Source organism: Myxocyprinus asiaticus, chromosome 35 (genome assembly GCF_019703515.2).
Source record: "Myxocyprinus asiaticus isolate MX2 ecotype Aquarium Trade chromosome 35, UBuf_Myxa_2, whole genome shotgun sequence".
NCBI lineage: Eukaryota > Metazoa > Chordata > Actinopteri > Cypriniformes > Catostomidae > Myxocyprinus > Myxocyprinus asiaticus.
In genome coordinates, this window is record NC_059378.1 from 40,516,642 (window position 1) to 40,531,037 (window position 14,396).

Here is a 14,396-nt window from a genome sequence, read left to right on the forward strand (position 1 = left end):
AATAATAGTTTTTTTCTCACACTCTCAAATTCACACACTGTAAAAAAAAGTCTGTAATTTTAATGGTAAAAGACTGCAAAAATGCTACAGAAAAAAATGTTAACTGATTAATGAGAATTAACTGTAAAATATATGGTAAATGTTTTAATATATTTAAGACAATGCAGTATTTATTACAATAAAATGTTGTTAAATAAATTTTTTTAGATATAAAAAGTATGATTTTCCTGTATAATTAATGGTAAAAATTTACATTATGTTTAACAGGAAAGTACATGTACTTTTTTATGGTAAATTATTGTTAAAAATACAGTAAAAACACAATAATCGGGCGTTCCCAGAATTCCCTACATGACCCATCATATTTCATTATAATTTATGGGAATAGTAATGTTTCTGCTTATTTTTAATATCACTTATCTACATTGGGGTGTTCTGTGTTATTTCTGATGTAGTTTAGTTAATGTTTACTGCATTATTTTAATTTCACATGTGATGGTGTTTAGTGTTTGTGTGAGTGACACTGAGCACTGTCTCTACATGTTTATTGGTTATTGCTCTTGGAAAGTCCTCAACTGATGAACTTCATGTCATCATGTGCTCTTCTGTAATTACTACAGTGAGTAACAATACATTATAAAGTGAAAAGCACATTTTTACAGTTTCAGAAGATTAATATAAAGTTTGACATTTTTTTCCTGTAAATTTAACAGATTTTTTTTTTTTTACAGTGCCAGTGTGGTCATGTAAATTACAACAGTTTTAAACGGTAAAATGTACAGGTTGTTCTGTAAAGTTGTTTGCATTTTTACTGTATTTTTTACATAATTATTCTGGCAACCACAGCTGCCAGTTTTGTTTTGTATAAACAACAAGATATTTTTTTACATGAAATGCTCGAATTAGATCTTTCCAAGACATGTTTGGCTGGATAAATCATATGCAATATTTTGTATGATACTTCTTTAACTTTGTTATTGAGACTAAATGTATTCTGTATTTTCCACACTGTAAAAAAAAAAAAAAAAAAAATCCTGTTAAATTTACGGTACAAAACTGGCAGCTGTGCTTGCCAGAAACTCACCGTAAAAAGTAAGGTAACCATGCTTCAGGCTTTACGGGATGTAATTTTGATGCCTGTATATTTTACAGTGCATTACCGTTTATATTAATAAATGATATAAACTTAATACTTGAACCTTCTGAAACTGTAAAAATGTGCTTTTCACTTTATAATGTATTGTTACTCACTGTAGTAATTACAGAAGAGCACATGATGACATGAAGTTCATCAGTTGAGGACTTTCCAAGAGCAATAACCAATAAACATGTAGAGACAGTGCTCAGTGTCACTCACACAAACACTAAACACCATCACATGTGAAATTAAAATAATGCAGTAAACATTAACTAAACTACATCAGAAATAACACAGAACACCCCAATGTAGATAAGTGATATTAAAAATAAGCAGAAACATTACTATTCCCATAAATTATAATGAAATATGATGGGTCATGCAGGGAATTCTGGGAACGCCCGATTATTGTTTTTTTACTGTATTTTTAACAATAATTTACCATAAAAAAATACATGTACTCTCTTGTTAAACAGAATATAAATTTGTACCATTAATTATACGGTAGAAATATTCTTTTTACATCTAAAAAGTTCATTTTTACAACATTTTACTGTAAAATTACATGTACTGTCTTTTAAAATATATTATAGTTTTTTTACCGTATATTTTAAGGTAACTGCCCATTAACCAATTAACGTTTTTTTACTGTTGCATTTTTACAGTCTTTTACCGAACAAATTACGGACATTTTTTACAGTGCATGCTTTGTTCCAAGATATACTTCCAAATAAAGAAGACCAAAAAATAAAAAATAAATAAATAAATAAAATCTTGCTGCAGTAAATGAAACAGAGCAAAGACTATTTCTTATTACCTTATTGCTTCACTGATGTTTTAAAGGTGCACTCAGTAATGTTTTCCTCATTAAAAAAGTTTAACTCCTAAAGTCATGAATTGTGATTTTGTAATATATGTAGGAAATCATGATCACTCACATTAAAATGAAGACTCCAGTCATATCAGTAACCTTATAAAAGCTGTTTTATTCTGCATGGAGAGGGTCCACACATGGGGGCGGCCATCTTAGAATCGCATGACCAGCCGAATACTACTCACTTAAACTGTGTCTCCTTTCGAAGACTGCGTGCTAGGTAGGACGCGTCCTTTGAAGGCTGCAGTATACAGAGCGTCCTCCTTTTAAACAAGCCTCGGTTAAACGAGACAGCCTTCCTAGGACAAACATAACATGGTTGCTATGACAGCATGCCACTCTTTAACAAGCGGGAGCGCTCTGAGTGAGAAGGGAACAAAGTCCCTTTGGAAGGGAATATATGAGGTAAATTTTAGGAGAGTTATAATGATATAGAGCGAAGAGAAAATAGATTTTACTAATACTCTATTTTAATTATATATTAATATAATTATACATATTTTATACTCTGCAATCATCTACTTGGTAATTCACATTACTTGCGTTTGAACATCATATTTACAGGCAAAAACTGGCGTCATTTTTTAGACATGATGTTTATTTCCGTTGAATTGTGGGTTGTGAGTGCCCACGAAGGATACACCTCATGCATCCTCCGAATTCCCGTGAAAGAAGGTCGCATTCGAAGTGTCCTACTCGCTTTTCTGAAACGAGACAGCCTCGATGACGTATGCGGCCTACAATTGCGACCTCCAGAGGACACAGCCTTCCAAACGAGACAGACGTCCTGTTATTGGACACTTTCATTTATGGATTAAATTAATCATGGCTGACTGTAATTTCTACAGTGGCATCTGAACATCTACATTTTCAATCTAAATATGTTCACAAATATCACTGATGTTGACTATATACTGTAGCCTACTTTTTGGAATTGCATCAAGAACAATGGCAGATTCCATTGGATTAACTGGTAATTGAAAATTTTCCAGAAATTCAGTTTATGATAACAAATAACCTACTTGGATTACAGACTCACGCCACAGAGCTTGGCAAGAACACATTCAATAGCAAATGATTTGATCTAGTGGGTCTCTTAGGGTTTCACTCTAACAGCAGGACTGAAATATCATGAACCAGCGCTCACATTAATGATATATAATGATTATGAAATAAAAGAAATCCTACCTTTCAGAACTCTACGAGCGAATATTTTATTCTTACTGGGATCAGTGCAGTTTCACTTCAGTTTTCATTTAATGTCTAATTCTGAAATACTTCCTGACTTTAAGAAGAATGTATGGATACAGTGCTGACTAAAAACTCAAACTGATTACAAATAACAACTAGATGCGGATTTCCCAGGAAAAACACAGGAGATTACAACGAGGAACAACACTTTACGATACAGTCTCTCTCTAACACACACATATAAAATCATGTAAAATTATATAATAAACTCAGAAGGGTTGATGTTGATTTTAAAACCAGAATTACTTATTTGTTTGTTCCGATTTCTAATCACCTTATTCAGCCCCGCCCCTTTCCCGCGCTCCTCAGATCAGTACGTCCGCCACGTGACGGTAGGACCTTGTATTTATGAATGAAGTACTTGTGTTTTAAAATCTCCCTGGTCTACTTTAAAATAATCATGATAGCTTTTGACAACTCTATAACCTGTAAATCCATTTCGCTAGCTAATTACACTTTGACATCAACACCTATATATATATATATATATATATATATATATATATATATATATATATATATATAAAAAACCACATGAACGGAAGTTCAGAGACAACATTTTCAAGATGGCTGCGCGCTAGTTTCTCTGACGCATAAGGTGATCAAAATCGCCAGAAGTCAATAGATTTAGATTAAAAATTATTACAGTATGTCCTCTGATCTCTGCTTGAAATTGCAACCTAATGCCACACATGCTTAAAATACAGACAACGAAACAAACTGCCAGTAGCATTATTTTTCCTAATATTAACCTCGTTTTTTATATAATTTTATTTTTACTCTAAACACAAAATATGATGGACATGTCAGTATCATAAATGTCATGAATCTTGAATTTCTAAGGATTTTTACTGTTGTTTAACCCTCATGCACTGTTCGGTCATTTTTGACCGAAATCAGTATTGTTTCTTCAATAAAACTGGTTTCCTTTATCTGACGGGTACAAGACTTGGTGACTTTTCGTCCATTTGATATCTGAACACACACAAAGAATTGTTTCAAGAGTTGATTCGATCAGTCTAAGTGGGAGAAATAAAGTTACACTTGTACTGTTCCCGGTCAAAAGTGACCACCATAGGAAATGAATGGGAAACACTAAAAATCACAGGTTTATTTTTCAGTATTTATTATATAAAATCTAAAAAACAGCAACAATGCAGAAAAAACACACACAGACATGAAGGGGTGAGACTACCAAACATCAAGAGTGCAAAACACAAACACACACATATACACACACCTACACACACACACACACACACACACACAACTGAACTGGCCAGACTATAAAACAGATTTTTTTTTGTTTGTTTTGTTTTGTTTGTTTTTTTGTGAATAAAACAAAAAAACAAACATAAATCAGCCACAATGCAGAACACACACACACACCAAAATGAATTGGTGAGACCATAACACATCTACAATGCTGAATACACACACACACACACACACATTCATCTTGTTACAACCAGGGATACAATTGGTTATTACTTGTTAATCTACTAATTTCAGGTATGCAAAGACTGACCAAAATAACCTCAAACAAATCAAACAAATCAAACATGCTAAACTTTGACAAAAATAGTCTTTGATAATGTTTAAATATATATCTAAATGCAGAACTTGTGGCAAAATCTAGAAATCATCTTCTCTTCAACCAGGGATGAATTAGCAGCTCTCTGAAGCCATCTAGTGTTTATACTTGTAATTTCATCTGGTTTTATTATTTTTTTTAAAATGGAGAGTTCAGTTTGATTCTTGAGACTTTAAGCTTTCAAACAGTATATAATTTATGAGGACTGGTTCAATATTTGAAAAAATATTCATAAGAAAAGTAAAAAAAAAAAAAAAATCAATTTTCAAGATTAAGCTCAAGGTCATATAGGTAAATAAATTAGTAAATAAAATAAAAAAGGTCTAAATACCTAAAAAATAAAAAACACCCAAAATGCACAACTTTAGTGCTTTTGCATTATTTAATTTAGAGTTGTTACATTTCTTTCATAACATTTAAAAGAATTGCACGTTTATTGTTTCCGGTCACTTTTGACCGGGAACAACTGGAACATGATTTAATGATGAACAGTGCATAAGTGTTAAGTAAGTGTACATTTGTAAGAGAGTGAAAGAGAGAATATGGATGTAAAGAAAACCACAAGTGTCTTTACAATGGGGTGTTAAATGCTGAGTAGACAGTTTCTCACATTCAAAGTCAAGGTGACTGATTACCTCCGGTCACAGTTTACTGCGCTCATAAACACTTATGGCTCTGCTGCTGTCCTCTGACAGAATTGTAGAGGTCATCAAACCACAGAAACTGAATGTTAGGCAAAACTCCAACTTTTCCCATTGAGTGTTTTAACACTGAGAACTGAGTATTAAGCACTAACTTTATCACCTGAACGTCGTCAATTTAGTAGAAAAACACAAAGATTCATAACAAATTCAGAGGTTTATTTGGTCTACAATAAACTAGACAGAAAAAACAGTAAAAAAGGACACACACAAAAAGTAGTTTGATTACAAAAATATGATCATTTCAATTGTGTGTCTGTGTTTTGCACTAAAAGTGGCACATTTGGCAAGTTTGCATGAAGTCTGTGAACAATCCTCAACAACAGGCTGTTAGGTTGAAGGCAGTCTTAAACTTTCATTGAATTCATAGCCATTAACTGTTTAATAAAGAATATAATAATGCTTTTCTACATTCAGAAATCTCAATATTGCATATGTTATCTGTTGATAGAGTGTTTAATACAAAGCAAATGTGCAGAGGATTCATTCTACTAGTAATAAAGTGAAAAGTAAAAATGGTTCTTATTCGTCAAACATGAGTATAGCAAATGTCTGCGTTTATGTTTATATGCAATTACTAGGAAGCTATCATGTTCAATATCAACAACTGATAAGCGTGGAAACCATATATAGGAATGTTACACAGACTATTGTTGCAATTTTTATTTGGAACTTCAACTAGTGAGAGATTGATTACAGATATCTTTAATAGCATTTTGAACAGGAGAGAATAACAGATCATTGTGCAATTCTACGAGTGAAAATGCAGTTACAGATATCAAAAATTAACTTAAGTGCAAATGTAATTACTGATAAATCCTGCACATGATTAAAGGTCAATTCAGCTTGCCATAGACTAAAGCCACAATAAACATACCAAAAATTCCATGTAGTTTAGAGTTATACTAATGATTCTTTGTTGTGGCACCTTGTAAACCCTGTAACAAGTTTACAGTCACTCTCTAGCACACAAATACACAATCACAATCATGAAAAATCATATAATAAAAGCAGAAGGGTTTACATGGATGGATTGTAACACCATAATGATTTAGTTGTCTGTTGTCCGATTTGTATAAAATCACCAGAAATCAACATATTATTACAGTATGTCTCACACTGATCTCTTTTGGTGATGCATGAAATTGCAACCTTATGCCAGACGTTCTTAAAATACAGACAACGAAACAAAACTGCCAGTTGCATGATTTTTACTAATTCGGTGTTGTGACAGATTGGAAACCCTGAAGGAAGCACAAACAATCCTTTGAAGGTGTTGAAGAGTTGCGTAGATGTTAAGTGAGGACGCTTCACTGGAGAACACACAGTGACTCAGAGTTCTGCTTTGATTGTATTTGGCAACAAAAATGACGTGGATGACAGAGAATTGGTCCCTTCATCGTCCATTACAACGGCTCAGTCCAGGCCAAGAAAGCTTGATAGGAATCAAGCGTTTGTGGAGCTCAAAGCAGCGTACATCTTTCTTTCAAACTCTTCTTCTTCTTGCCACTTTTCTTTGCGTTTTTCTCCTTGCTCTCAGACATCTTTTTCGTCCGCACATCTCTCATCAAATCAAAGAACACCTGACAAAAAACAAAGCCCATTTTAGACCTCAAATTTATGGAGCTTTATCAAGACGTTTTCAGATGCTCAATAGGGTTCTACAATGCAACAAAAATCATCTGGAGGAAAGAGTCGAGCAGATTTCATTTTGGTTGAACTGATTCTTTAAGAGTTTAAAAAAAAGTCATGCTGATGATATTACTTTGTTTATTACTTACACTAAAGTTAAACATGCATAATAAAATTATCATTCTTATAGTATTCTTTTTTTTTTCTCCTCTTTTCTCCCCAATTTGGAATGCCCAATTTCCATTGCTCTCTAAGTCCTCGTGGTGGTGTAGTGACTCGCCTCAATCCGGGTGGCGGGGGACGAATCTCAGTTGTCTCCGTGTCTGAGACCGTCAATCCACACACCTTATCACATTTGTTTGAGCGCGTTACCGCGGAGACATAGCACGTGAGGAGGCTTCACGCTATTCTCCGCGGCATCCACGAACAACTCACCACGCGCCCCACCGAGAGCGAGAACCACATTATAGCGACCACGAGGAGGTTACCCCATGTGACTCTACCCTTCCTAGCAACCGGGCTAATTTGGTTGACCTGGCTGGAGTCAATCAGCACACCCTGGATTCAAACTAGCGAACTCCTGGGGTGGTAGTTAGCATCAATACTCACTGAGCTACCCAGGCCCCCATTATCATGTATTCTTAAGGCGCATTCACATTTACCTTTGCACGCCACAATACAGTAATTTCAATGGGAATCCACATGATCATGAATTTTCCGCAATCGACTTCCACTGGCGAATTATTTCCCCTTGCGGATTTCGTGTGGAGTTCAAGTTTGGTGAACTTTGACGTGTTAATTTGTGGCGTTGACCAATATGACGTTGCTTGGTTTGCCAGAGTATAAAGTGCAGCATTAAAAAGAGGCTACTTGGCAATGATTTTCTTTGCTGGTTTCACACATGCTCAACGTCTGCCTTCTTTGCCCGCGGAATTTCGCTCTGCGAAGGTAAATGCGACCGTGCCTTTAACACTTTAAGCTCGGATGGGCCTGCTGCCCACATGAAAAATATAATAATTGTCAAATAATTAATAACTACAGTCTTGACCAACACAAAATAGGTATCGTTTGAAAGCTTAAAAGCTCTACTTTACAATGCATGTAGGCATTAAGACCAAAACGGTGTGCTTTGAAATTTGCAGACAAATCAGAAGCGTTCCATTTTGATAATTTATGAAAAATGTTGTAACATATTATTGTACTCAGTAAAAACATCAAAGTCATCAAATAGCCATGTGTTATATGCTGTTGCAAAGAGTAAAATACAACCAGCATGTAAACAGGTGTTGCTTAAAAGCCACGTTTTCACTTATAACTTCACAAAAAATAAACAGAACATAAAACATCACATACCATTACTTAGAGGAGATGATTATCTTTCAAACAAGTCCACACACAAGGTAATCTGATGCATAGATCATTAGATGATCCACATGAAGCACAATGTTACATATGACCACCAGGAGATGGCGCCAAATACATGACACAGACTCAATGATGACTAAAATGGGGGCCTGGGTAGCTCAGCGAGTAAAGACGCTGACTACCACCCCTGGTTAGTTCGAATCCAGGGCGTGCTGAGTGACTCCAGCCAGGTCTCCTAAGCAACCAAATTGGCCCGGTTGCTAGGGAGGGTAGAGTCACATGGGGTAACCTCCTCGTGGTCGCTATAATGGTGAGTTGATGCTTGGATGCTGCAGAGAATAGCGTGAAGCCTCCACACGTGCTATGTCTTCACGGTAACGTGCTCAACAAGCCACGTGATAAGATGCACGGATTGCCGGTTTCAGACGCAGAGGCAACTGAGATTCGTCCTCCGCCACCCGGATTGAGGCGAGTCACTACGCCACCACGAGGACTTAGAGCACATTGGGAAGTGGGCATTCCAAATTGAGGAGAAAAAGAGGATAGAAAAAAAAGATGACTCAAATGGCACAGAATGAAACTCATTCTGTGAAATCTCATTACTAAAATCATGTCTCCATGCTATGCAAACCTTTAGTGTTTGCATGTGTAATTAGTTCTTATGTACAATTATTATGTTTTATTTGTTTGGAGAGGCTTTTGGACACATGGAGACGTTTTTAGACACTATGATAAATTATATTTGTAATGCTATAACTTTTGATTGCTTTGTCGAATCAACACAAAATTTTACTCAGATACAGTTGACTTGATTGGGAACAAAAGCAGTTTTTTGGAGCCACCTTATTTACATCCAGAGATATATCATGTCAAATCAGAAAAAAAAAAGTTAATTTTTGACTCAAGATTTTTTTTTTTTTGATTTTTCAGCATTTTCTTAGGCTGAAAGTCTCAGAATGTCTCATAATCTATATCATTAAAAAACTGAAACTTTTCTTTACAAAGATAAACACTTGACCCCCCTTGTTTCTTTTGTCGAGTTATAAGTCTTTAATTTTGGGTATGCCACTGAAACAGGAAATCTTTAAAAGCATCCTCAGAGCTTAAAGGGTTAAACTATAATATAATGTTCAAACAGCATTTAGAATGTAAGAACCTTATCGACGTTTGCTCGAGTTTTAGCCGACGTTTCCACATACTGAACAGACCACTCGTCCGCTTTGGCTCGAGCCTCGTCCGCAGTCACCTGTCGTCTGTCCTCCAAATCAGACTTATTTCCGACAAACAAGAGAGGAATTTTATCCTCCTCTGCCTTCACTCTCAGGATCTGCTCTCTGTGTAGACCACAGAACATATAAACATGCATATAAAACACACACAAAACATTAGCTTACATTATAAATATTAATAACAATTCTTAATATATATAGAACAATATACAGTTTCATAGTATTGTGAATTTCTCTACTTATTAAGTAGCAACCACATTTCCACTGGTCGCGCTAACGTTTTCATAGCACTTGTAAATTTGATCATGAATGGGATATATTGCCAGAAAAAATAAGATCTCATTCTTAATTGAAAATAAACATTCTGCACTGAAAAAACATTTGTATATATATATAAACAGAACTGGGACATCACTTACAGTAACATTTAACGCCAGTTTCTGACTTGTGTAAAAACTTTCTGAGAACGTACAGTGTGGTAACGGAACAAAAGATTGTGTTGTTTTCACACTGATATGAACTGACTGTAAACACTCTAGAACGGCACATCACTGAATGAAACAACTCTTTGACAACATACCTGAACTCTGAAGCGGCGCTGAAGGACTCTGACTCTGTGATGGAGAAAACCAGGAGAAAACCTTCTCCGCTGCGGAAGTAGTTATCTCTAATGGCAGCGTAATCCTCCTGTCCTGCCGTATCCAGAATATCGATCTGCACCTCTTCTCCATCCAGGACCACCTTCTTCCTGTAACTATCAGCCTTGGTGGGTTCATAATCCTCCACAAACTGAGGGAAAGAGGATATTCGTCAAATGAACTGGCTTAAATCATGGATTTAGGAGAACAAACAGTGAGGTCTGAACTTTCTGTTTGGTTTAAATTAAACAAATCCGAGATTTTTAATGGGGTCTCAAACTTTTGGACCTGACTGTCCAAAATCAGCCTGATGAATATACAATCAGAGCATGTTCATCTCACCTCGTCATACATGAACTGCAGTGTGAGGGCTGATTTTCCCACGCCGCCACTGCCGACCATTATGACCTTGTGCAGCACCAGGGAACTCTGATTTTTACTCTTATTTGCCGCCATGACTGTAATGTCCCAGTGGAAGAAATAGAAGACTGAATGTGTGGAAAGACAAAACGGACAAACTTAGAGATGGACACACACACACACAAAAAAAACAAAATCACAGTTGAGATCTAGTTACTTTTAACGAATCCCAGAACAATGATACCATCTCTGCACAGATTTACAAGAGTACAATTTTTAACAGTTAAAAAGATACCAGACTTTTTTGACACCACATGTATTTCATTCAATGATTTTTAAAGGGATAGTTGACCCAAAAATGAAAATTCTCTCATCATTTACTCACCCTCATGCCATCCCAGATGTGTATGACTTTCTTCTTCTGCTGAACACAAACGAAGATTTGTAGAAGAATATTTCAGCTCTGTAGGTCCATACAATGCAAGTGAATGGTGACCAGAACTTTGAAGCTCCAAAAAGCACATAAAGGCAGCATAAAAGTAATCCATATGACTCCAGTGATTTAATCCATGTCTTCAGAAGCGATCCAATCGGTTTTGGGTGAGAACAGACCATTTCTTTTACTATAAATCTTGACCTTAGCAGTCTCCTTTGCAATCATGTTATCGAGCTGGAAATCATGATCATGCCTAGAGACTGCAATGGCAAGATTTATAGTGAAAAGGTGTTATATTTTGGTCTCTTCTCACCCAAAACCAACTGGATTGCTTCAGAAGATATGGATTAAACCACTGGAGTTGTATGGATTACTTTTATTCTGCCTTTATGTGCTTTTTGGAGCTTCAAAATTCTGGTCACCATTCACGTGCAATGTATGGACCTACAGAGCTGAGAAATTCTTCTAAAAATCTTTGTTTGTGTTCAACAGAATAAAGAAACATTATTCATACACATATGGTATGGCATGAGGGTGAGTTGATGAGAGAATTTATTTTTGGGTGAACTATCCCTTTAAGGGTTTGCGTGGTGAAAATAAATGGCTTAATTAAATAGATAAATATATAATATATATATAACTAAATACCTCATGCAATATTGTAATCAATAAATAAAGCAGAATGAAATGTTAGCATAAATAAGGCATGAAATGCATTTATTTTTTATTTATATATTAATTCATGTTAAATGAAAAATTATATGAAATACACATTGAAATGAAAAAAAAAAAATCATCAACACAAGAAATAAGTTATGAAATTCTCCTTGAATTAAAATATAGTGGGTAAATTAAAATAACTAAATATATCAATGAATAATGAAATACATCATGAAATGTTGCAATCAATCAAATAAAGAAAGAAAGAAGAATGTGAAGGGAGTACATTTATATATATAAAAAATAACAGCATAAATAATGCATGAACTGCATTTATTTATTCATTTAAATTAAGTAAGATATGAGGTCAGAGACATTAAGTCTTCGCAATGTTTGACTTCCAGGTTAAAAGAATCATGTGATAAACTAATTTAACATCAACCTTTGGCTGTCAGATTAAGTGTAAAATATATCTGCTAGTCCAGAAATCAAAGAAGCAAAAGTTTATAGCAAATGTGACGGATGTTATTAAAGTTACTGTCATTTTCGCTTTTCCATCTCGAAGATTGAGACACCACCCCTTCCTTATTGTTAAAAATGAAAGCCCGCCCCTTTTCGCTCTTGATTGGTTGAGTAAAAAACCTAACAGGCGGGGCCTCCTATACACTCCCTCTCATTGGATCTCAGAACAGTCAATCACACGAGTTTCCACAAAGACACAGATGGCGCTTCGCCCGGGGAAATTCTTTACAACTGCTCGAGCACACTCGTCGTCCGCGCAAGCGGACCAAAATATTTCAACGAACAAACACTTATAGATGACTCACCGTATGTATAGCCTGTGATATTCCTTTGACTTTAAAATCACGTTTATAACAGGTTAAATCAAAATTCTTCCACCCGGGATTCAATCCACTACTCCCGTAGCGCTGGACCGCTCCACCTATCGGATATTCAATGAGCCAAACCACGAGGAAGTGACGTCATGGCACCATAAATGGATATTTCTTGTTTGCGCTGGTTAGCCTAATAAATTATTCAGTATGTCTGTAAAGTCAATATACAGTTTAGTTCCAATCAAAAAAAAATGTCCTGTAGTACATATGTCAGATTTGTTTGCATGCCACTGGATTATATTGTGTATTGTGTTGTTACCTTCTATATTTTACATATTTATGTATATAGTATATTTAATTGATCTTCAGTAATTAAATGTGCTGTTAAGCTTGAAGGTGCAAAAGCATGACCCGTTCTCTGTGAGTTCTCATCTTGGCCAGTAGGGGGCGCTGCTTTACAACTTAAAACGTCGCTCAAACAGGCGGTATCATTCAAGTTTAAATTACAGAACTATTTTGTTTAAACATATTTAATCAGCTTAAAGTAAGTGAAGTCCAGAGTAGGAGAGAAATCCCTTTGCACGTCGCTTTATGTTAAAATAACTGAGAAAATCGTGATGTTTTTTATGTGTGAGAGTCAGTTTGACATCCTTTAGATGAGTGTCTGGCGCCTGCTTGACCAGTTTACGAGTTCACACATTCATTCACTCAAACTAGTTAAAAGTTTTGCTCACTTTCAATGACTGAAACCTTTATTCAAAGGGGGATCCTTCATCTTTTCCAGACCGTCATTCCGCTTGTTTTATATATATATATATATATATATATATATATATATATATATATATATATATATATATATATATATGCAGCTCTGGAAAAAAATTAAGAGATCACTGCAAAATGATCAGTTTCTCTGGATTTACTATTTATAGGTATATGTTTGAGTAAAATGAACATGTTTGTTTTATTCTATAAAGTACTGACAACATTTCTCCCAAATCTCTAATAAAAATATTGTCATTTAGAGCATTTATTTGCAGAAAATGACAACTGGTCAAAATAACACAAAAGATGCCGTGTTTTCAGACCTCCAACAATGCACAGAAAACAAGTTCATATTCATTTATAAACAACACAATATTAATGTTTTAACTTAGAGTTCAGAAATCAATATTTGTTGGAATAACCCCGATTTTCAATCACAGCTTTCATGTGTCTTGGCATGCTCTCTACCAGTCTTTCACATTGCTGTTGGGTGACTTTATGCCACGCCTGGTGCAAAAATTCAATCAGCTCGGCTTTGTTTAATGGCTTGTGGCCATCCATCTTCCTCTTGATCACATTCCAGAGGTTTTCAATGGGGTTCAGGTCTGGAGATTGGGCTGGCATGACAGGGTCTTGATCTGGTGGTCCTCCATCCACACCTTGATTGACTTGGCTGTGTGGCATGGAGCATTGTCCTGCTGGAAAACCCAATCCTCAGAATTGGAGAACATTGTCAGAGCACAAGGAATTTTTCTTCCAGGATAACCTTGTACGTGTCTTGATTCATGCATCCTTCACAAAGACAAATCTGCCCGATTCCAGCCTTACTGAAGCACCCCCAGATCATCACCGATCCTCCACCAAATTTCACAGTGGGTGCGAGACACTGTGGCTTGAAGGCCTCTCCAGGTCTC

At 35.6% G+C, this 14,396-nt stretch overlaps 1 protein-coding gene across 1 annotated transcript; it reads right to left on the reverse strand.

The window, feature by feature from the left end:
• Positions 1-5,709: 5,709 nt before the first annotated feature.
• LOC127426043 (ras-related protein ralB-B-like) lies at positions 5,710-12,859 on the reverse strand. Its single transcript, XM_051672512.1, has 5 exons — positions 12,706-12,859; positions 10,765-10,910; positions 10,365-10,573; positions 9,712-9,889; positions 5,710-7,141 (listed from the first exon to the last, which is right to left on the reverse strand). The coding sequence occupies exons 2-5, from the start codon at positions 10,876-10,878 to the stop codon at positions 7,022-7,024; spliced, it is 621 nt and encodes a 206-aa protein (XP_051528472.1). The 5' UTR covers positions 10,879-10,910; positions 12,706-12,859; the 3' UTR covers positions 5,710-7,021.
• Between the last annotated feature and the right edge of the window lie 1,537 nt (positions 12,860-14,396).